We start from the raw sequence: 24,343 nt of genomic DNA on the forward strand, positions 1-24,343 counted from the left end.
AAAAAGTTTTAAGTACCTATGTGCTGAGCCTACCAACGCTGGCAACAAAACTTCAGATTTTGCTGGAGACGTGCTTTTAATTATAACAAATAGCTCTCATGATGAGAGAAAAGTATTCCTCTTCAGTTTTGCCAAGTAGTCTTGCGTAACGATAAAAACGAATCAGCGTGTTTTGAAAATAAGCTTAATATTTTTAAAATAAAATAAATAATAAACCAAGGTCAGTAAATAATCACCATATGTTCGCATTTTAAGGCTGAGGTGTCTTGTATTAAAGTCGCAAACTGTCTGGGAAACTTTTTATTCGTAACACATACTAACGTACTGTAGCATGAAAACTCGCAACTGACGATAAGCAGTGTTCGAATGATTATCATATAACATCATATAACAATTTAGATAAATCTTTCTTTTTGTTTACCGCGAAAACCCATGTTTCAGCTAAAAAATAAATAATTTTACACTGCACATAAACAAAAACCAGAAAATAATATCTTTCCATTTCATGCAGAGCGTCCGTTCCTTTGTCAACGCTGCAATTCCACATAGTGCAGGATCGTGCGCGTGTTTCCGTCGAATCCTCCTTATCAGAGTCGGCTTTCCCTCTTTGTCCTGTACTTCCATCCGTCCTCTCTTTCTCTTTCTCTCCTCAGTTCCTTTCCTCTTCTTCCTATATATCTCTTTGCTGTACCTTGTACCTCAGCTGCTGCTGCTGCTTCTATCTCCCTTTATCTGACTTGCCAGGGTAATTGCCGTAACTGTCGGCCAGCGGCCTGCCGTGTAATCATCCCCCTGCGGGATATATCGCTGCATTTGCTAGACACAGACTCACTTCTGATCTTCTTCGTGTTGCTATATGTGTATTTATATGCAGAGATGATGCGCGAATCGTGATTTTACTTTAGAAGAATATCGAGTATATGTATTGTATTTGCGCGAGAGAGCAGTGTTCATTATTTCAACGACTGACTCCTTTTGTGGATTATCAATTGAAATTTCGAAGCCGGTTCGAGAATTTAAATTTAAATTTAAAAGTCGAGAATTACGACGAGCCTTCGTCCAGGGCTACAATTTAGCAAAGTAAGTTGTAAATCGTTTAAACTTGACACAGTTTGACGCTTATAATCACGACCAAAAATGGCATTTCCTCGGAATCCCACAAAAGAACACATCCTCGATTGAATTTCCAGCCACACGTCGACGTCCCTTAGACATTCATAAATTCAATAGAACGGCGATATGTATAGGTACTCGAGGTGGGCGTCAAGGAGAAGACGTCAATGGTTATTACCTCGAGTATAATAACCGCCTGCCCATTAATATTTCATGCCGATGCACGTAAATGTAAATCATTAGGCCTATAGACACAACGCGCACCTTGTGTGTGTATAACGAAAGGTATGCCAGATTAAGCGGTTGCCGTTACTTTACTTCCTGCTCTGGCGGACGTACTGTACCGGAGTTCCTTCGGTTATGCGCGTTACGCGACTTGCAAGCTCAATTTGAGAAGAAACAACATTTTTCTGACGGTGTTTTCGTTTTATTAGGAATTAAAAAAAGGGAAGTGCGATCAAACGCTGTTTTAGTGGCATTGAATCTGTCATCACGCTGTCGGAATACACGTAAAAATGTTGTAAAAAAATATCAGCTACGGTTTATCACGAGTTGCACTCGGTAGTGGTGTTTTCTATTCCGAGGCTCCGGTCCACAGGGCCGCCGATGTACTTGGCGATGAACTAAAAAAGTTTAGTTGATTATACAAGTACGAACGATCAAAACGTGATCGAAATGGTCATGAGTATTACCGAAATCTTATTTAGAGAAGTGGCACCCATGCCAATGGCAAGATAGATGATGAGGTAGAGGCAGAAAATCACGTAGAGCATAGCTATTATAGCGACGAACGCTATTATCAGCTTCCTGGTGCTCGGTACGTCGTCCCTCACTATGTCCGAAACTGTCAGAGACACCAGGTAGATGTTGATCGTTATCACGAACAGCGACAAGACAGTAGCCACAAAATTGTAAAATCTGCAACACGAATTTCGATCGGTATAACCAATATGCAAATGGTAATGTTTTGACAAAAAATAAAATAGAATACACACCGTCCATTTTTAAACTCCCCCATAATACGTGCATTGCTCGTAAACGCAATAGTCGGCAGAGCGGCGAATGGCAGTTGGAGGCTCATCAACACGTTAAGTGTATCGTTCATATCGGTCATCTTGTCGATACTAGTAAAGAAAGCGACGAAGAAGGTTGGTACGATGGCGATGGATCGAGTTAGAAGGACTCGCTTCCATCTCGGCCACTGCAGATTCAAAAAACCTTCCATCGCAAACTGACCGGCATAGGTACCGGTCATTGTCGACGACTGACCGGCTGCGAGGATACCGATCGCCCAGATTATCATAGCCACGAAGCCAAAGGAACAGCCCAAAAAGATACCGCCGTTGTAGAGGTCGGCTGTGAAGGTGTTGTTGTTGTTCTGCGGGAAAAAATATTTGATCAGTATCGGAAAATTTTAGAAGCGGGTGATGCGCGTACTTACAGGGAAGAGATCGGTACCCATGGTGAAGTTGTGTTTCGCACAGAGTTCATACTACAATCGTATATGAGTCACTATTTATAGGACAGTATCAGTTTTCATTATTTTGATGAGAATGATAGTTATACTCACGACATCAGCGTTAGTTTTGTCGAACAATCCATAAGCAAAGACAGCCATAACGAAGAGGTTGATGAGGAATGATATGAACAGAGCAATTGCGGCCTCCGTGAAAAAATATTTGTTCGCCTCGCGGACTTTGCTTGGTTCTGTACGATTAATATCACGAGACTAAAAATAAAATCGAATTATAAACACAAATCTTATGCACAAGAGACAAAACAATTTACCAGCTGTTCAGTTTACTTTGACTAGTGCGCTGTGGAGGTACAGATTGTGGGGTTGAATATTCGCACCAATGATGCCAACGGCTTGAAGGAGCGCATTTCTATCGCAGTTGGAACACCAGGGTATGAACAGGCCCTTTATCACTTCGTCTTGCGGAGGCGCCGAGACGACGTACTGAAAAAAATTGAAGATATTTAGAAATTTGAATTACATTCAATCGACAGTGACGAACCTTACCTCGTAACCGAACGTTAGAGCCATGACGGTGATGAAGAAGCCGAACAAAAGTTCAAGTTTTCTCAGGCCGTATTTATCCAGGAACAAGAAAGTGAAAGTGTCCAAGATCGTGATAAGCACGCCTGCCCAGATTGGAAGCCTGCGTTTAACGAGTTTGATTTGTCAGTCGGCCTTGTGCACAATGCTCATTGAATATGAACGTAAAAATTTATTGATTAAATTATCACGTCAAAAAAAGTATGCAATTAATCAGTGCCTCATTTTGTAAACATTCAAACTAATCAACGACAAGCTTCTAGAGTTTAGCATTTTTCTTCGAACCATAATATTTACTTGGTGTGTTTTGATAATTCATTTATCATACTCATATGGCTATATGTATAAAGCTTACATTTTACTGGTCAGGAGATATAGAGCTATAGCAGTGCCGATGACCTCTTGCATGTCGCTACCAATGATGGCGATTTCGGTCATTATCCACAAAAGTATCCTGGGAACTGTGTTGAACTGTCTGTAACACATCTCAGCCAAATGCAGACCTGTTACGACACCAAGTCTCGCGCTGAGACTCTGCATGACCAGCCCGAGAACTGTCGCGCTCAGAAGTACCCATAATAACTGAAAAATTAACATGAATCATGAATTTTTCTTAAATTGTTATTACATCATCTGGGTATAAATAAATTTGCGATGGTTTACCTTATACCTAGCAATATTTCCAGCCTGCAAATCAGATTCTATGTTTCCAGGATCCAGGAAGGCTATCGACATAAGAAATCCTGGACCGGCGAAGGCCCATAGTTTTCTAAAGCTAAATATTTTCTGAAAATGCAATCAAACCCCGTCTAAACGATCAAAGTTGATTCAATGCTGAATCAACATTGAATTTGTCCGAAAACGCAACGTGGATTCAGCGTTGATTTCAGACTGAATTCAGTGCTAGATTTCAGGGTTCAATCAGAGTTGAAATAAATAATTGTAAAAAAAAATATCGCTAAAACCTGGGCTTGAACCCGAGACCTTTTGAATAGTAGACGAATGACTTGACCACTTAGCCATATCGACACTTGCAATGTATATCTCATAATGTAACATACACGGAAACCTATAGGTGGCAAGTCTCGAAGCTGGGTACTTTCCCGAGAGCACAGAGAGGCCCAGTTGAGAGTCCAGTCGAGTATTATTATAAAAATCATGATAGAGTAGGTTAATTTTCGGTTATTCTCTATAGGATTCCGTTTATGTTACATTATGAGATATAAATGTAAGTGTCAAAATGGCTAAGTGGTCAAGTCATTTGTCTACTATTCAAAAGGTCTCGGGTTTGAGCCCAGGTTTTAGCGATATTTTTTTTTACAATTATTTATTTCAACTCTGATTGAACCCTGAAATCCAGCACTGAATTCAGTCTGAAATCAACGCTGAATCCACGTTGCGTTTTCGGACAAATTGTTCAATTGTTGATTCAACGTTGATTCCACGTGGATTCAATATTGAATCGACGCTGATTTCAGACTGAAATCACTATTGAAATCAGCATTGAATCAACGTTGATCATTTTGACGGGGAAAGCTTTTATAAGAATCAAACAGCTTAATAAAATGATATCACAAAATAACTCACATCCTCGACATCGGGGATTTGAATCCTCTCGTCTGAAAAATAAGTGTCAATTGGAGGACCTTGTAGTCGATTCCCGCGTCGAAGACTGTCGTTTTCTGGAATCTCAGTACGTGCATTATCTTCTTGACTGATAATGAGTGGACTGTCCTCTCTCCTTGTGTGGGATATGTTGTCATCGTACAACCCTCCAAGAAGATTGTTTTCGTGAGGAATCGGCTCAATTTCCGGAGCAGGTGAAGGGGGTTCACTTTGGTTTTGACTGGACGTCGATGGTACCGGAACATCACCGTCGAGAATTGCGAGGAGATCGGCTACTTGAGCCGAGGCTCGCGTTAACTTGTCGTCAGATGTATTATCCATCTCTTCTAAAAAATATTAAAACTGTCACTTTGATTACGTGAAATGAAAACTACTTACAGTTGTAAGCTTCTATTGATAAGCGAGTTGCATATTTCGTACTAATAATCAGTGCAGGTGGTAATAGCTTTGTTTAGGTCATTCAATATAGAGATAACTAGGTCACGTTTACTCGCGATAATCTTCGATTTTATCTAAGTATCGTATCGTAGCCGATTGATAAAACTTCTAACGGAACTGAAATAGTGTGGAAAAATAACAAAATACAAGTTTACTATACGATAATTCAACTCAAACTTTACCTTCTACGTGCGAAAGATTAAATTATCAAATCACATACAGCTATTTCAGTATGCGTAAAACGCTTTGGTTCATAAAACTTTACAACTCAATAGTTTTTCACAGCATAAAACAATACACTCATTAGTTTGCTAATAGAAACAAAGCGTCAGCGTCTCGCCGGCTTTTTATAATTAAAGCAAAGTTAAGCACGCGTATATGACGAAACGGCATTCCCCACGTGACGATGTGCCGGTCAGTTGAGTCGTGCTGCAACTGAGAGGAAAAGACGAGAGGACGCGCGAGACTGAAAGTTTATCTGCTAAATACAAGGCCGAATTATTTAGACGAGGAAGTTGTACAGGATTGTATATGTGAGATAGAATATATTTTTGCAAAAAGTAGGTGTCGAGGATCGATTGTACTAATGGTGCGGTACGACCTTTACACGGATCTACTAGCTTATTAGTTATTGTGATCGATGTGTTTTCACGAGTAGTTTAAGTCGGCATAAAAAAACAGGAAGTGCAGTTAAATTTTTTGGTAGTATAGTATAAAGTTTAAAAATAGATCGAAAAAAGAAATCCAGTGTAAAGAAGATATTTATTCGCTTGAATAAATACGAAAACGGGTTGTAAACATTTTGAACGAGCTACACAATAAACGTTCGTTTTTCGCTCGACAAAACGCACTCGCTAAGCAAAGATGTAGAAATCTTTATCATTTTGACCGTTCGTCATACTTTTATTGATTTACGATTCAATTTAACAAGCTAGATAAGAGAAAAAGCTAATATTTTTCATTCTCGTGCAACCATATTTTTCATCGGTTATTGAGAATAGTCATTTGATATTAAACTCGTATTCCTCTTGAAAACAAGCGAAACTTACCACCATAACGTACTTGAATTTGCCTCAAAATTCTGCTACATATTGGCATACTGCTCTGAATTCACAATCCAAACTTGATTTTACAAAACTATACTCGCGCACTAATAATACGCGCTACATAGCTGTACAAAACAATCGCAAAGCATACCTCACAATTCCGGCGCGTGAAAGAACTCCAAGCCTCTACAGATAACAACGACTCTCCATTGGTGACACTGACACCTATATATACACGAGCCTCTACAATTCACTAAAAAATCACGTGCGCCAGATCACTTCACTGTACAACACACAGCCACAGAAAACAAGCACCCTGTCGCAGTATGTACTCTGACGCCTACAAAATATAACCGACTAACTAACCGGTGTGGTGGATCACAACTCGAATGCAAAAGACGGTCAGCTTTCCGCCTTCGCGCGCTAATCTGCGTCTCTCCCACTCCCCTGTAGTCTCGTATATCTGGCGGCGGAGAGTCTGAGGGGAAATCGTGGCGCGTATTATGAGTAACTCGAACTTGACTGAGAAAGAGAAGAGCTGACGCGACGAGATCATGGGGCATGACAGCGCCGTGCTGGCAAGGAAAAGTACGAAGTACGATTTGTCGACGGCGCAACCCTGTATACTTTGAAATTGGGTTTTCTTGACCTTAAAAAAATCTCGAGAGCATTTAAATCATTACTATTGCGCGTATGCGCAATCTGTTGGTATCTACTTGAATATATTAACCTAATCTTTCATGATTAAAAAGATTCATCCAAAATTATTAAGTTATTAACTTAATATTGCAAGTTGAAAATTTGCTCGGTATATTTCTTTTCGTTCAGAGTTTCCATCCTCTCCTGATTTTTTTCGTCTCCTCCGGTCACGCGACTTCCGGTGAGTATTATGTGCACCAGTGGTTAAAGTGGTTCATCTACTTGACCGACATTCGTCTGCTACTCGACGACACACGCGATTATAAGCATATAATAATGATATACGATTATATGCGCGATGCGATCAATGTCTAAAGCAATAGTAGCTTATTGTATATCGAATAGATCAAGATTTCATGAAGTGCAATAGCAAGGAGGATATGCTTTGTAAAAGATGTGGAATCTCCCAAAAAAACTTTTTTCAAAAGTGAAAACCTTGGCAAGAAAAAGACTGATAAACGTAGTGAAATCTCTAAATATTAAAATGTCAAGTAAATGTTTTTTGCTATACGCATTAAGATATAAAATTAAAGTAAAATTAGTTTTCCCAAAAAATGATATCTTAATGCGTATAGCAAAAAACATTTACTTGACATTTTAATATTTAGAGATTTCACTACGTTTATTAGTCTTTTTCTTGTCAAGGTTTTCACTTTTCTTTTTTTCGAGAAAAAGTTATCAGGTTTTTTTTCGATTATTCAACGAACGTTTAATGTGGCAAGTGTCAATGACATTATATGGACGTTTGTGTTTGTGGTGCAAATGCTGCGGTGTGTAGTTTGAAGAATACTGACCGGGTATTCCCCCGATTCGTTCTCTCGAGTAAGGAAACCACAGATGACGCATGCTGAAACTTGTATGATAGGCCTGGTGCAAATACTGGGAATGAATCGTTCGATCATATAGGTTTAGTCAACAGTGTAGGATTACGTATAGGATGCAGTTTTTTACTCAACAAAAATTGTTATATATTTATGAAGATCAATCTTTGGTTGAGCTCTATGAATATATTATACAGGGTACCAGCTTTTGTATTAAATATAGAAATTGATTTATTTCAACTTTTACAAATATCCCATGACGCAGGGCATACTGCCCTTCCTATAGATTATTCTACATACCTTCTTATAGCAAGATTATTTCAGTGTCTATAACTCCAAACTAGAATCATTATTAAAAAAAAAACTCATTTGATTTATAGGAAAAATTCGATCTACTTGAAAAATATCGATTATTTCCAAAATTGATAGTTTACAGATATCAAACAAATCGAGACAAATACTTTGTCTGGTATGCTGTCATATGTTGACAGTACTATACATGATGCGCTTAGCATTAATTTAAGTGAAAACGGAAGCATATTCGGCAGCGAGTACTAAAATAATCTTGTTTTATAGCATCAATTTTACAAACGTTTAAGAATCATCTCAACCTAGCAAAATCGCAGAAATTAAGCTGGCATGTGTACAAATTTTATAAGAAATAATAAATCCCAGGCGTTTTTTAAATATTTTATACATTTTTGTAATACAAAGTATATAGACAAATATATATAAACACACATTAAAACTATTTTTATTATTTACAAATCATATAAACAATAGATTATCAAATTATTGATTATTGTTATTAATCGTCGAATGTCACTAATGCAAAATTACTTTTCTAATACTTCCTAATAGTGTCTAATTTATCCATAATGTCTTTCACTTTCGTCCAAATTTTTCATACTCGGACCAGTAATGTATTTATCGATAAACTGCAAAAAGAAAATGTATTAATACAAAACATAGCAATAGAACGTTACTTTATCCAGTACGTACCGAAGAGTTGTTCAGAGAAGTAGCTCCCATGGCTATTGCCAAGTAAATCAGAAGGTACACGCAGAATAGTAAGTAAAAGAAGGCCAATATCGATATAGCGACTATCAGGACATTGCTATACGAAACGCCGTTCTCCACAGCCTCCATCAAAGTTTGCGTTACCAAAAAGGTGTTTATCGCTATGACAAAAAACGATAAAATGGTAGCCAATATCCTGTTGATACTAAAAACATAAACATACCATCGCCGTCAATTGCAAAAAACACCGCCTATAGATTCTATTAAATATTTTTGTTATAAGATCACACTCACGTTCCATTCTTGAAATCCCCCATGATATTCGAATTACTGGTGAACGCTATCAGAGGAAGAGCAGCAAATGGTAGCTGTAGGCTCATCAGCACATTCAGAATATCGTTCATACCGGTCAGTTGATTAATTTCACTGAAGAAAGCGACGAAGAAGGTCGGCACAATGGCGATTGATCGAGTCAGTAGGACACGCTTCCACTTCGGCCACTGCAGATTCAGAAATCCTTCCATCGCGAATTGACCAGCGTAAGTTCCTGTCATGGTTGAGGATTGACCTGCAGCTAGGATACCGATCGCCCAGATTATCAGAGCTGCGAAGCCATAACGACAGCCGAGGAAGAGACCGCCTTTGTATAAGTCAGCTTCGAACGTAGCGTTGTTTTTCTGGAATATTGGTTTTGATTTTAAATTGCATATTTTCGAAGAATCGATTAGGATACATAATTCTGTATAAAAGTTTACGTACCACAAACTCATCTGTTGCTTGTGTAAAATTGTTACTTTCACAAATCGCGTACTGGAAAATAAAAAGGTAGCGTTATAGCACTAATAATAGATTATTGCAGTCAACTCAATGTTTTCAAAACCCACCACATCAGCGTTTGATTTGTCGAACAGTCCATGTGCAAAAACTGCCATGACAAATACATTGATCAGGAAAGAGACAAATAAAGCAATAGCCGCTTCTGTAAAGTAGTACATGTTTGCCTCTTTCACTTTTCCATGTTGCTTCCGGTCAATGTTCCTCGACTGAAATAAGAATATTTGATACACGTTTCTTTACTGAATTCGAAGTAAAAAAGTAATTAGTTAAATTTTATCGCTATTGTACACGCATATGCATGCATTATTCATGCGGAGAATGTCTAAAAACACGTTTCTATAATGTTTTTAATAGTATATTGTGCAACTAGGGGGAAACATTGTCTTTTTCTAGCGAGGATGATGTTTTGAGCACAAGAGGGAGCCCACGTAAAAATCCTATGTATAGATTATATACAAGTTACATAAAGAGCTCTATATATAATTTATATATAGAATTGGAGTTATATAAACTATATATAATTTATATATAATCAAATAAAATAAAGAATTTGATATATAATTTATATATAAATTATATAAAGTTTATATATTTATTACTAGATTTACCAATTTTTTTTTATATACCATTTTTACATGCGGTACTCAATCTCGTCATATTGATCTGTTGTTGATTGCACTCAGCCGCGTTTTAGGCGATTAGCGGGAGAGACCGAAAAGACAATAATGTATCAAAGGCAGAAGAAAGGGAAAAATTTGATTATAAGTTAGAATAAAAGATCTTTTTATGGAGAGCTTTTATTTTTTATTGTAGTTGATAATAATGTGCTTCTTTAAGTGCGCCAATTAATTTGTAATTCGACTGAATCTTTAATACTTCATCCTCAAATAAACATTGATTTAGGCGATATTCTTATTCCAATGCGTCCGACATGTACTTGTATTCACCTTTTACCGTTAAACGAAGTCGACGAAAAACACTTGTATTATGATAGCTATTACGAAGCATTAAAAATATATAAATTATATACTATATATACGTTTTTATTTGATTATATATAAACTTTATATAATTTATATATAAATCATATATCAAATTCTTTTTTTTATTTGATTATATATAAATTATACATAGTTTATATAACTCCAATTCTATATATAAATTATACATAGACCTCTTTATATGACTAATATATAATCTATACATAGGTTTTTTACGTGGGAGGGCGCCGTATGCGCCCGAGACGGACACGAGTGCTGAAAACATCATCCGAGTCTGAAAAAGCTACACCCCCTTGTTGCACGCCGTACTTTTTATGATAAGTGCGCGAATAGACTGCAGAGTGAGGAAAAATTACTCCCTTGGGAGGAAAAAGTTTTTCCTCCCAAGGGAGTAGTTTTTTCTCGCTGCTAAGAAAAACTCTATTTTCCATTCATTTTACATACATGCATGGAAAGTGGCCTTTTTCGTGCACGTATCATGAAAAAAATGTTGAACTTCTCTCTATTACTAATTCATGCATCTAAGAAAAAGCAAAATATCTCTCACCTTGACTAAAGCACTGTGAAGGTACAAATTATGAGGCTGAATATTAGCCCCGATAATGCCAACAGCCTGGATCAACGCCTTGGTATCGCAATTTTCGCACCAAGGCACGAACATCCCCTTAAGAACTTCGTCTTGAGAAGGTGCTGCCACAACGTACTGTCAAAAAAAAACTTAAGCTATAAACGCACGTTTAATGCACTGCCGCATTAGCATCATTGCATAACGATAATGAACTTTACCTCGTAACCGAACGACAGAGCCATAGTAGCGATGAAAAAGCCAAACACCAGTTCTAGCTTTCTCAGGCCGTACTTGTCGAGAAACAAGAATGTGAACGTGTCAAGGATCGTGATGATGACACCTGCCCACATCGGTACTCTGTAGAAAACAATGAGTTATAAAAACTCAGTCTTGTAGTTATCATAACATCAAAAAACTCACGCTTTACTCGTCAGCAGATACAACGCGATGGCAGTGCCTATGACCTCCTGCATGTCACTGCCGATTATCGCTATTTCCGTCATTATCCACAGAAGTATTCTGGGAAACGGCTTGAACTGACGGTGACACATCTCGGCCAGATGCAGACCACTGACGACGCCGAGTCTTGCAGCTAGCCTCTGCATTATCAGACCCAGACTGATGGCGCTTAAAAGGACCCATAGTAACTGTGGATGTAAGTTAAGTTGTTTTTATGAGCAATCGTTTTTGAAATTGTATCAGTGGTTGATTTACCTTGTATCTGGCGATCGTACCAGCTTGGAGATCGGATTCTATGTTTCCGGGGTCTAGGAAAGCTATGGACATAAGGAAACCTGGACCAGTGAATGCCCATAGTTTTCTGAAGCTGAAGACACCCTGAAATTATTAGGACATGAGAAACTGTTTATATTCTGGGCAGCGGTGTATGAAACATAATAACTCACGGTATCAGCTTCGGGAATCTGTATCCTCTCATCCGAGAAGTAGGTGTCGAGGACATCGGGCTTCTTGTCAGATTTTTTTCGCTCCGATTTCGAATCCATGTTGTTGTAGGGAACGTCTTCTGAAACCATTTGCGCTACTAAATTTTTTATTTCTCGACTGTTATATTAGTTTACAACTACTACGGACGTCGCTGGAACTTATCACCACTTTTCGTACAGTCTACTTAATTATAGATAAACGTGGTAAACTTTGCGACGAAACTATTACGTTTCGAATACTTAAGATTCTGATAATTTCACTTTGTTCTAGAATACGTCCATTCAAAAAATAATTGCTCAATGTTACCTGCTCAAATGTCAAGTGCAGAAAGAACCAGTTTCCGAAAAATATTCTCAGAGTAGATTTTTAGTAAATTTACCCACAAACTTCCTATAGTATTGCAACAAATCGTACATCAATCGGATTAAAGGTACGTATCATGTAACACATCGACTATCAAAACAAAAGAAAACCTGGAAGTTTGTCGCTTCCGATTTCACCGACTACATCGGCACGAGTATTCACTATCGCTTTGACTAATTAGCTTCACTCGGTTGCAAGAGCACTGCCACTTCTCGAATTTTATTGCACACTGTAAAGATCATCGCAAGAACTGTGCAGATATTTATTACATTATGATTCTGAAGATTATCACGAACAATCTCTACCGATGAAAAGACGCACTTTTTCGGACTTAAGGTGGGAGAAGGGATTAGAGAATGTTGAGAAGATTCTTGTCTATGTGGGTGTAGGAGAGGGTGAGATGAGGAATAACATCGTTGCATTTGGAGCAGATAAAGCTCCGGTGATCCCCGGAATCGCTTATCTCGGTGGCCTTGTCCGTCGGGGAAAACCATCAAGCGATGAGTGACAAGAGAATATTTAGCACTCACAAGTAGACAACTTCGTTATCTCTTGTTTATTTTATATAATTTTATATAATATAATGAAACTGATATCGAGTGGTTTAAATTCATTTTTCTTTTCAAATTTCTTTAATATTGAAAAATTTTACCTGACGGCTTTTGGTCCGTTATCGATTCGCATAAACGGTGAACAATTTGCTGGTTTGCTGTTAGGAGAAAGAAAATTGGATAAGATAACGCTAATTTGAGGTAAAATTTCGGTTACTATACCTCATGAGTCACCTTGCCCTGATAACGAGATATGCAACATTTATTTACACCATGCACGGAAAAAAAGAGCAAAAAAGTATATATTCAATATATAAGCACACTTGTCAGTGGAAAAGATCAGAGTATCAATTAAAATGCGTGTCCGAATACAATTTACTCTCCCCACTAAATAACTACAATAAAATTAATGATACCCGCAATAAACCGTTAGATAATAACATTGCAAATCCATTCATCCGAGCGGACGGAAACACAATGCCGTGAATCCCCGAACGCAGAAAAAAGGCGGCGCGAGACCAATTGGCCTCGCAACAAATTCCCTCCTTTTATCCTCGGAATCCGCGACGAGCAAAAAGCTAAATTTTCAACGGCTTTTTGTCCCTCTCCGCCGTTGTCTGACGCTAACTACGCGTTGGGAGAGTGATCCCGAGAAGTAGCCTTAGTATAGACGCTAGTGGGTGAGATCGTCGTTTTCTTTTTCTGTAGAAAAGAAAAATCGCCAAAAGATCTTCTTTCTAAGAGAAAACTACGGTAGTCGCGCGTACAGTTTCTACAATTCTTGTAAGCAGTAAAGTGTAATATTTGATCAGAAGGAGAGAGAAAAATTTATGTATTCCGGTAGCAGTGACAGAACAGTTATTATTTATTGTTGTTCGGAGGAGAGAAAAAAACGGTATACTGTTTTGCACCGCTCGAAATTATAACCAGCGGTAGTTTGCTCATCAATTACTCACGTACACAACCGGGGGAGCATAAAGAGCTGTGTGTGCAGTGCATCTGCGGGAGCCAGTTACTAAAGTTAAAGAGCCGATATAACTGTCTACTTACTCTGCTGTTTACCAGAAGTCACCTTCGTAAAGCTTCGATTCTCTAACGGTTCCGGCGAGTCTTTGGGTTTTTATGCTCTGTTTTGGTTGTAATATAGGAGTTTAAACAATTTATTCGTTGTAGAGATAAGAGCAATAAATATCGTTGGAACATATACCTATAGATAATTGTAAGTCCTTTTTTCAGTTCTTGATTTTCGTACTTTGTATATAAAACTTAATCACTTAAATTGTTTGACATATTGATCTTAATATTACATTCTGCATATATATGATTTTTTCTGAAATTTTTTAAATTCTATGTTTGATAGCCAATTTAAAAATTCAAACAGAAAAATATACATAAAATACATTCTGCCCTAAAATGTTATTAGTTCTGTTATGTTAAAACATGAAAATCTTTTAAAAAATCAAAAATATAGTATATTGTCAAAATTTTCATCACTGCAAAGCCTCCGCTTAAAAAATCAAAAAATATTGAAAATAAAACAATACACTCGTGATTCAAAAAAATCAGTTGAATCAGCTCATATTTATGAAAGTTTTTACTTTTCAATCATAATTAATATTGAATTATTATAGTTAAATGCGTGAATTATAAGTTATTAGATAATAATAAAACACCGTGAGTTCTTTGTGATTCTTTCCGCTAACGTTGTGATTTTTATTTCTGTTGCAGGTGATGATCAGCTCCATTTATTTGTTCACTTAATAACCACTTATACTGACAAAGCGTATATCGATAACCAGACTATCCAAGTAATTTAGCTCTATACAGCATACCTCGCTAGAAACCAGTGCCGAGGAAAACTGTTCCAGATTCTCTCTCTCTCTTTCTCTCTCTCTCTCTCTCTCTCTCTCTCTCTCTCTCTCTCTCTCGCAGCATAGGTAGCTAAAAGACAGCCGTGTGGTAAGCTCGCATATAAAGAAGAAGAAAAAGAAGAAGCAGCAGCAGCAGCATCTTCTACCCACACACGTATGCGCACACACACCCATAGTCCGAAGCAAGTCTCAGTCCATCTCTCTCCATCGCATGAACTCTCATTAGCGAGAGACAAGGACGGGAGAGTATAGGAGGGCTCGATCGGCCTTGAGGGATCTTTGCACTCGGGAGAGTCGCATCTTCCCTCTGCTTCTTCTTCTTGTTCGACTTGAAGGCCAGGTCATGGTCCGCGTTAACACGAGACCAAGAGCGAGAGAGAGAAAGAGGAAGAAAATTATCCGTGTCGTCGATGCGCCCCGGAGATAAGCTAGCTAGAATATGGGAAATATACAAGGCTCTGTGTGTATGATCTTTTCAGGAGAGCGTTTGTTATATAATTAACGCGCTGTGAGTTTTGACGTGAGACCTGTATGGCTGGGAGTGTTGTTACAAGATGATTAATGCGATTAAATTGAATGTAGGTGGTGCACACGTTTAACGACTCGTGCCCTTCGTAAATCATCATCGTCTGCTCTATCGGCAACTTGACTCCAAAGGACACAGTATGTTATGGGTCCATAAATTCCGAAAATAACGACATATACCAGCCTTGCAAAATTTACAATCCGCAGGACGTGTATAGTTTCGTCCTTGATGAGAAAAAAGAGACTGTTCTAATGAAGTGTCAGGATTCTCTCCTCGAGAACAATGCGACAACTTTCCTCTTCACTGATGAAGAAAACCCGAGACTGAGCTCGTGCTCTTGAAAACGACGTAATCACTAGGGCATTTAACTGAAAATAATGGTATCTGGGCTAGAAAAAAAGCTCATGCTGCATTGAGACGTTTGCTGGACTGACGTTGAACTTCCATACCGTAACGAATGGTGTTGATTGGGGTATTTTTTGCTGAATATAAATTATTTTCATTCCTATTGAAAAAATATCAGTTAGGTGAGATTTTTCCCGACATCTCATGCTAAAACTTGATACAAATAATTGTAAAACAATGGGAAGTCTAAATTGTTTATCAAACAACATTTCCACACTTTTCATAATAGTTCCTATAATATTACATTTAATCAATTCAAATCTGACGTAAAATGCACAATTTTCTGAGCAAATTTTGACTCAATATTCTATCTGGGATGTTAATATTCTCTGGTGAGATCTCAGGTGAAATATACAATAACGTTTGGCTAAAAAACCACTGCTTTATCCTTTTTTTAATAACATGATATTTTAGCATAAGATTTTTCAGTAAGATTCTCCTGATAAAAAATTCAATGCTTTTTCGAAATTCCGATATATCCCCGCTGCATGTACTTAGTATTTATTTATTTACAAACAGTACTGTAATCTTTACCGATCGAACTAAACGACTTCAATCTATACAATCAACTGAAAATTCCCTACATTAGAATCCGAGAACACAGTATCAGCATCCCTCGAAGAAAGCCATTTCGCAGGACGATTATACCGGCTCCTCGCGCGTACGTAATCTAATCAGACCCGCGGGTATACATACTGTATATACAATATATATGCGTGTGTGTGTGTGTGTGTGTGTGTGTGTGAGCAAGAGCCAACTGCCACTGCTGCCATTAGCGCATTCCGCCTCGCGGCTGCAGGAGAGGATTTCCTTCTCGTTCCTCGTCCTCGGTTCGTTCAACCTGTCCGCGTGCTTTTCGCCGCATCTTTTGTTTTTTACATTTTTCATAAGACGAGCTTTTCTTTGAAGGGTTACTCATTTTTTTACCGGTGGAGATTTTCTTTGTCATTATCGGCGAGAGCGCTGCTTCGGTATAATTATCGGGGATTTGTGCTGCTGGAGGTGTCGAGAAAATTGAACATGATTGCACGCGGAAGTAAAACTTAACAGGAGCGATTTGAATTTTTTTTTTGAGCAGATGGTTAAAAGTTTCTTTATGTTATTTTGAATAGAAGAATGTAGACTCTCGACGAATTTTTATACGATTCGATCCCAATGCAGTTTTAGACGTTGGATTCACCTGCGCCTCTCTGTTTACCTTTTTTTCGTCGCATAGCGAAATAAACCAGTCCAACCAGTCGATCTTGTTTCTCGGAAGTCCTTCAGAGGCATTTGAATCGCCTTTGATTTTTATCGGAGAATTTCGGGTCTATATACAGTCGTGAGAACGAAAAATTATCATTGTTTGTTTTTAGAACTGGTATTTGTGCAAGATTCGTATCTGCTCGATACGTTTTTGCTTTGGCCTTATTATAATTTTATGCGTGATTAGTCTTGGTGACCTTATAATCAGTAGTCAACTTTCCTCTTCATTGTTTGTAGCGAGTGGTATCATCATTCGATAACATCAGCGTGTGGCGATTCCAGTCTTATGGATAATCAACCAATTTGTCTCATCGATAACAAGTACTCGTCTAATGCAATTTTAAAAGTCGTCCTCGACTTGGATTGCCTTAAATCTTCCTCCGAATATTCACCCAAGAGAGAAAAAACATTTTTACGCGACACTGTCTCGTGTTTAACCACATGTCGTAATCGGCTGTAATTCGATGCAAAACAAAGTCGAACAAACGCTTGACAGTCGTCGAACGAGTTGCAAGTAGTCGCGTAGTTAATCGAATGGTTGGACTGCTAAGATCGACGATTAAATGTGATTTAATTTGCCGAGAAATTTGATAATTTTGAAGTGACATTATTCAAAACAAACGTCAATCACCGATATAGTTAGTTATCATCTTAAATTCCGCTTCTAATCAGACAAAAATAATGAATATGCACCATTTATAAAAGTTAAAATCGATCGTTCGAAAAACTTTGCGAAAATAATGAAAAACAATCGGTATAATAGATAATAATACACCGATTCCTATACTTATTCTCAAGTTTTTGAACTTAAGGACCATGCTGCTTAAAAAGTTTGTGTTAAAATCTAATATCTTTTAAGAAACGCGAAAAATCTCTACACGTAAGTTAACTTGCAACAAAGATCTACATGAGTGTAAATCGAAATCACGCAAGACTCTCGTGTAAGTCGTCACTTCCTGCAGGTATATACGTGTCCATTAAATTCTCTCATTCGCCTTCTCGATCTCGTTCCCCAACGAGCGCGATTCCGATTCCGATTTAACTACTCGCATGCGCCTTCCGATAATATAAGATACGCTATCTGAGCTTATAAATATTGATCGGATCGTAAGCGTTTAAATAATTACCGACGATGTTAGCCTGCACTTGCTGCAATAAATCGGCGAGGCATGAGATGCTAGTTATCAATTAAACGGTACACGATCGGAAAAAGCGCTCTATACTTTCGTGGAAGCATAATTTTTGCGGCTATAAGTATGCTTTGTAAGGGGAATCACATACTGCGAGGATTAAGTTGGAAGAAGGGAGAACGCGATAAGAGTTGTCAATTCCTGTCTGCTAATAACAATCTTGTTTTTAAGGTCTTCATTCTAACAGACTGGCTGATACAGTAGCGATCTTAATCTCAAGAATGTATGGAAGTTTGCATTATCCTTGCCGATCTCAAGATATTAAATATTGAATGAATTCATACAATGGGTTCAACCGTGTATTTCAACTTTTCTTAATTACAATTAACAAGATTGTAATTGTCCTTAATTAAATTCAGTGGTTATCATTCAGTAACTATGATAGCAGTAACATCCATCTATTTAATTTACACGTCGCTCTACGCTATTTAAAAATATTCGTCAGAACTTTTGTACTCGAAAAGTGTAATTTTTCATACAGATTAAACGGGCACATCAGAACAGCTACTAGCCACAGCACAATCGCAAATGGTCGTCTATCAGATAAACAATATAACATACCACCCATGGCAAGTATCGAGGTGAAAAATAGTGAAAAGCACTGCTACACAGTTTAACTCCGTTACGATCTCATGAGAATCCGTCAACCGTACGAGTCTCCCCCGAATATTCCAAAACCAACAACACGAGCCTAGCTTCTCAGCTGCAGCAACATCCTCTGAAGTTAAGAAGGGACACACAGCGTCTTCACACAACGACGCCGGTAGCTCGTTTCAGGAATCGCGCTCGCGCATAGCTGTTACCACGCTCCGTGATCTGCATAGTTGGACATGCTCGGCATCGCGATTTAAGTGCACTTAAACCTACCGGCTCTGCTCTCGAGGTGTGCCTTTTTTGCGGCAAGAGAGCTTGGCTTTCCGGTTGTTGCCGGGAGCGAGAGAGATAGATGAACAGCGCGAGGTTCTGTTTGTTTCTTTCAGTATTGTTGTTGTTGTTGTAGGCACTGGGGCGTCGATGACAAGGTTTTTCTTGGATATAATCTGCTGGCTTTGGGTGGAAGAATAGATGAGCTGGTTGACATGGATTGTAGCTCTGCGGGTAGTTTTTCAGAGGGACGAGGTATAATTTCCTGCCGGTATAAGATAAGACTCGTGTGCAATTTCAAACTACTTTACGGTCTTGAATTTCATTAGGTAGGGCTTAATATCGTTCCAAGCTCATTTAGTATAGGGTTAGAAACTTTAGATCTTAATAAAAATCGTTGATAAAATAACGATAATTTATTCCTTCTATACATCGAGAAACTGAAGAATGATCGTGCATTAAAAAAAGGGAATGTAAAAAAAGTCCATTAGCGAACAAACTCGTAATTTCATTAATCGCGTTATTGCATAATTATACAGGAGCTTCGAATACACTTAGCATTAATTTCACGGACCCGCGATGACTAACGCTCGTTTTTTGCCGGGCGTGGCAAAAAGCGATTTTTCTTTCAGCGACTCTGTCGAAGAAAGAGAATAATCTCCTTTTCGATAAACACCGAAAGATGATGAACTGCGATTATTACGCCTCCGTCACGGCTTGGCGCAGCTGTACGCTGTTCGCCGAGCGAATCGGTACATTGTTTGTTTGTAGTCATTCCTATACGAAGAAGGAAGCGAATTTTCACCAGTCGAATTAATCGCACATAATGATAATGAAAACTTTACTCGGACGTCGTCCTGAGTTTTCTACGAACTATTTTCCCGCTAACTGGAACGACAAGAGAAATAGAAAAGTGAAAACGGCAAGTTCGCATGTCATATTTCGCAAGGATCCATTGGACGAGCAAAATATGTCCTTAAAGAAAATAAATCAAACGCAAGCCTGTACGCAGAAATTAGAATTACAAAAGGATGGCATCTCCATAATGAGCGCGAGTCGATTTTCCATTTAGAAGGAGAGAAGACGCGACCTCGGGACTATATGTAGTATGTCAATCGACAGATGCCAGGTGCCAATGGGCAGAGAGTACACAAGCCGGCCACCTTGGAACACTTTGCCAGAGATCTACTCCGAGAGGAGTCGTGTGCGTATGCGCTGATATGAGTATAGACGCGCTGATTGCGAGACTCTCGCTCTGGTACTGGATTTTTATACTTCTTTTTTTCTCTCGTTCGAGGAATTTTCATCTTCTCTCCGATTTGGCTGTCAATGCATTTGCAAATTGTTACTAGATTGCATACGAATCGACGTCAGCTTGCATGTTTATGCCACGAGTATCAGTTAATGCGAGGAATACATTTATTCGTCGCATTCGAAAAATTCCACGGATCTTCCTCTACTCATAGTGTAATTTCAAAATAAAAGAATAATACAGAAAAGCACACCTAACCCCGTGAGAAAAAAACTCGCAGCTCTTCGAGACAGTCTCAAGTAAACAAAAGCCAGCAACTCAGTCTACTCGCACAGCATAAGCGTGTGTACGTCTTCCCGAGATGTCAGTGACTTTCGTCACGCATCTCGCTCTTTTAAAACGTAACCACACACGGCTTCGAATGTCCTTCACCGTTGAGCAACAATCGATACACATATACACGCGCAGCAAGCACTAAATTCCCGCGCACAATTTTGACGAACTCGACTTGCCGGCTGATTCCGTATTCATGAGAAAAAAAGCAGTAGATGCGAGTTATATACGATTTGCGTGCGAAAAAAGCTGTACTGTGGCGAGGCCCACGGTATATGCTCACATGCAAATGCGTTAATTTCAAGCTCAGTGTCGGCCTCTCCTGATGCTGCTTAATTGCTCGTTCCGATGGGGTATGTGCGCGCGCTTCCGACTGTTATAAGTTGCGTGTGTGCGTCTAAGACCGGGGGGATTGGGTTTTAGTGCTTATGGCCGGGTAATTGATTTTTATGGGAGTGTGGTTTTTTGTTTGATTAATGTGCCGGAACAATCTATGGTTTTTTAATTAACTGCAGCCTTTTTTATGAAGATTGTACTCCTGTAATACGATATTTACGGATGCACTGGTTTTCAAATAGAAAATTATCCCGTTTGATGAGCTTATTTTTTTAAGCGAATCAATCGTATACATATACTTTGTAAACGATTGGCTGAGCGACGATTAAATTATACGTTATACCAACGCAGACTGTGCACACACGCATAGCCCAGATACCGAAAAATTCCCAGCGCAGCAGAAAATCGGTAAGCTCCTCGGCGCAATCTCCACATTCCATACCCTCCCAAGGCATAAACAACGGGAACACATCAAACGCAAATACCGATCTTCATGACTACTCCGAGTAAAAAAATAACTAACTATGCGTCGACACATGTATGAAATGCAAATGAAATCAAACTAGAACGACATGCATTAATATGCCTCTTTTATGGTCTTCCCGATGATTCACGTGCAGCCGATCGATTTAGAAGCTGCAACGAATGTATTCCGCGAAAAAAAAGGACTGATCGTCGTGGCCTACATTCGCGGACACGCATCATACCGAGCATAGTGATTAGCCGATTGCGAACAGATTGTTGGGTGAATCGGTTCAGCTGTTCGGCTATATGTGGGATGGAAAATCGGTAATTAATGAGGCTCTTTTAATAGAGGATTGTTTCTCAATTTTTCAACTATCACTTGGAAATGTTTACGGCGCATTTTCGAGGATAATGAAATGAATTGAAACGAAGCCGATGAGAAATCTAATTTGTAACGTCACTGGCTTACACCTTATTTTATTGCGTTGAGCTACGGATGATTATTAAAATCTCGGAAAACCAGTTTGTTGATGGCTGTAAATAATAAGTATACAACGAGAGGATTTCGAAAAGCTTATTTATTTTCTTTCCACGTCGAAGCCGAACGTCTTGAAGCCGAGAATTTCATGCAAGCAACTTATTTTCCCTAAAATCGGCATTTAATCAGAACCAGAGCAAAACGGTACCACATATTTCCATAATTCTAAAAATAAATGAAACAGACAGGTATGCGAAATTGTCACGTGAGCGACGCTCTCGGGCAGTTTCAGACAAGGCGAACAAGTGCCGTGAGAGGATGAAAAAAACCTATGCTAATGGCGCGATCCTGATAAAATTTATGCCGTGAGGTCGTCGAACTGAAACTTTATCGCATGCAGACTCGGATATAATGACTATATACTTTTTAATGGTTCCTCGGAATCACTTATTTATTTATCAATTTTTTGAAAACGTTACACGCGACGGTTTTTGCATTATCGCTGCACTCGATCGTTCGTAATGTTCTTACGTCTCTCGCATTTCATATATACATGAACAAATTTAATTTGCATATTATGCATGCGCGCTCCTGATGTTCATGAAGATTAATCAGCGATCCGGGCGACAATTACGCATTGTAATTCCAGCTTGTTGTCGGATAAGAATCTCGGAAAAATCCTCCCAAGAATTTTTCAACTTTTCCCGTACTATAAACTTAACAAAAGTAGAAATACGCGCACTGGTCTCAAAAGATGCGAATTCTCGCACGAGTCTCCTGGGAAAAAGCAGTCAGTCCAGCTTAATTATCACAGTCGCACTTGGGCATTAATAGTTCAGCTTCTCTAACAGTATGCACGCACGTGAACAGTGTGCGCGTCTTAACCTTTTAACGGCTAATAACGATGATCCTGAGGCAAAGAAAAATCGGCGAACACCGGCTAATTTGAAGCTACCTTAGACTTCCTTATACCTTGGAAGGATAGAGGAGTGATATAAAGCGGATAATAAAATTGTTGGCTCGGACTGAATAGGAGCTGTTCGGCTACGAGCCGGTGGAGTGTGTAGTTAGGAATCGGTTGCGGGTATACTGCATGGAGTCGTTAAGCTCTTAGCACGTATTGCAGGAAGTTGGTTCGAACGTTGATAAACGGTTTGGAGTACAAGGCTTCGGCGAAGGTACGGATTTATAATATAAATTATTTGTAATTCCGGCGTCGAGCGGGGTATCGTATTATTTTAAAACTGTGTAACTCGCGATTCTTTGCAAACACGTGTATGATTAACATTCTTCCGAGTATAGTGTGTTAATTTTTTTAAACGAAGATCGGTAAAATAACATTCGTATATCATGCCAGATCGGTAAAATCGAGAAGTCGGTCAGCACCTATGCCTCGCGTGTCGTTTGCATAAATATACCGCTATATAAACGCGGGCTTTTCCAGCGTCGAGCGCCAAAAATTTCACGGCTAACGGTATTCGCCGCCAAGCGCGCATTTGCATAAATATTGCATTAGCGGTTGGGTGTAAAAGTGTCTCAAGGAGATTTACGCGTGTCGTGCGCTGCAACGAATAGTTTGCTCGGATAATATACGCAAAGCGATGGCAGACATAATTGCAATACCACCTGATTGCATTTTTCGTCAAATTGTGATCGCTTATAAACTGTAAATTATCATTTTTCGAATGAAACTTAATCAACTCTTGTGTTTCTAACGACTAAATCTTCATCATCTGTTTGCAGAATGACTACTACCTGCCACCGAGATCGGCCTGGTCGAGAGTACCACCGCACACATCAAAGTCGAATCGAGGCAGCTCGACATGGAAGGTCGGAAGCGCCATGTTAATTGTAATCGCGATGCTCGTATTAGTCGCCGTGCTCGCCATCGCTGGACTGGCTCTTTGGATGGGAGGTGAGTTACGACAGCCTTTGTCATGTCACTAAGCCGCTATGCGGATGTCTATTTGGTTCTTTCTCTTCTTTTTTAGCTTAAAAAAATATTGCAAAGATATCATGTTTGTTTTCATTGACACGTCTTCGTTTCGATGAGTCACTCCCAACATTGAATTCAATAGAAATCGCACAAAGATTTGCTAGTCATAGTTGGACCTTGAACTCTAAAATTGAAACTTCTACGTTCAGTGCTTTTTGCAGACGTGCAAAAAATTACCATTATTCCTACATTATCTAAAGCATTGCTATAGAATAATAATTTTTTTGTTTGTATTTTTACAGCTCTCAGGGCAGATACGAAGAATGGTAAGAAAACATTTTTTATGCACTTATTA

The 24,343-nt window shown here is 38.8% G+C and overlaps 4 protein-coding genes across 18 annotated transcripts in view; 1 reads left to right on the top strand and 3 right to left on the bottom strand.

The window, feature by feature from the left end:
• The window catches only part of LOC103316856 (protein lin-52 homolog), a 115,311-nt gene that overhangs the window by 70,461 nt on the left and 20,507 nt on the right, over positions 1-24,343 (bottom strand). The gene's annotated exons all lie outside the window — the stretch shown is intronic.
• Positions 1-24,343, top strand: part of LOC100116291 — a 45,203-nt gene that overhangs the window by 13,548 nt on the left and 7,312 nt on the right. For all 3 annotated transcript variants that reach the window (XM_031930704.1, XM_001600774.5, XM_031930705.1), the window contains exons 2-3: positions 23,796-23,967; positions 24,291-24,314. In XM_031930704.1, the coding sequence (XP_031786564.1) occupies positions 23,796-23,967; positions 24,291-24,314 (196 nt within the window). The remainder of the gene's footprint in view (positions 1-23,795; positions 23,968-24,290; positions 24,315-24,343) is intronic.
• Positions 1,525-6,687, bottom strand: LOC100116367 (protein Malvolio). Of its 10 annotated transcripts, none has more exons than XM_032599534.1 (12): positions 6,434-6,687; positions 6,286-6,335; positions 4,760-5,124; positions 3,836-3,947; positions 3,528-3,754; positions 3,137-3,275; positions 2,918-3,073; positions 2,684-2,842; positions 2,555-2,605; positions 2,109-2,491; positions 1,806-2,031; positions 1,525-1,736 (listed from the first exon to the last, which is right to left on the bottom strand). In XM_032599534.1, exons 3-12 carry the CDS (start codon positions 5,041-5,043, stop codon positions 1,659-1,661), a joined length of 1,815 nt encoding a protein of 604 aa, XP_032455425.1. In that variant the 5' UTR covers positions 5,044-5,124; positions 6,286-6,335; positions 6,434-6,687; the 3' UTR covers positions 1,525-1,658. The 10 variants fall into 10 exon arrangements, with proteins under 10 accessions (XP_032455425.1, XP_032455426.1, XP_031786568.2 ...); XM_032599535.1 differs by having other exon boundaries at positions 3,836-3,941; positions 4,760-5,121; positions 6,286-6,340; XM_031930708.2 differs by having other exon boundaries at positions 4,760-5,121; positions 6,286-6,340.
• Positions 8,013-13,296, bottom strand: LOC100116330 (protein Malvolio-like). Of its 4 annotated transcripts, none has more exons than XM_031930711.2 (12): positions 12,647-13,040; positions 12,480-12,563; positions 12,134-12,249; positions 11,943-12,065; positions 11,649-11,875; positions 11,447-11,585; positions 11,208-11,363; positions 9,707-9,865; positions 9,582-9,632; positions 9,117-9,499; positions 8,805-9,027; positions 8,013-8,740 (listed from the first exon to the last, which is right to left on the bottom strand). In XM_031930711.2, exons 3-12 carry the CDS (start codon positions 12,230-12,232, stop codon positions 8,672-8,674), a joined length of 1,629 nt encoding a protein of 542 aa, XP_031786571.1. In that variant the 5' UTR covers positions 12,233-12,249; positions 12,480-12,563; positions 12,647-13,040; the 3' UTR covers positions 8,013-8,671. The 4 variants fall into 4 exon arrangements, with proteins under 4 accessions (XP_031786571.1, XP_016844126.1, XP_016844127.1 ...); XM_016988637.3 differs by having other exon boundaries at positions 12,134-12,252; XM_016988638.2 differs by lacking the exons at positions 12,480-12,563; positions 12,647-13,040 and adding an exon at positions 13,189-13,296 and having other exon boundaries at positions 12,134-12,252.

This window comes from Nasonia vitripennis, chromosome 4 (assembly GCF_009193385.2).
Source record: "Nasonia vitripennis strain AsymCx chromosome 4, Nvit_psr_1.1, whole genome shotgun sequence".
Classification (NCBI taxonomy): Eukaryota; Metazoa; Arthropoda; class Insecta; order Hymenoptera; family Pteromalidae; genus Nasonia; species Nasonia vitripennis.

Coding starts and splice junctions, on each gene's coding strand:
- LOC100116330 (XM_016988638.2), bottom strand. CDS start 12,232: ATGGATTCGAAATCGGAGCGAAAAAAATCTGACAAGAAGCCCGATGTC. Junction 11,586..11,648: donor TATCTGCTGACGAGTAAAGC/GTGAGTTTTTTG, acceptor TGTTTTCTACAG/AGTACCGATGTGGGCAGGTG. Junction 9,500..9,581: donor AAGCAACAGATGAGTTTGTG/GTACGTAAACTT, acceptor CCAATATTCCAG/AAAAACAACGCTACGTTCGA.
- LOC100116367 (XM_008212568.4), bottom strand. CDS start 6,334: ATGCCAATATGTAGCAGAATTTTGAGGCAAATTCAAGTACGTTATGGT. Junction 5,125..6,285: donor AATTCAAGTACGTTATGGTG/GTAAGTTTCGCT, acceptor AATATTTTTTAG/AAGAGATGGATAATACATCT. Junction 2,032..2,108: donor GGGGAGTTTAAAAATGGACG/GTGTGTATTCTA, acceptor TTCGTGTTGCAG/ATTTTACAATTTTGTGGCTA.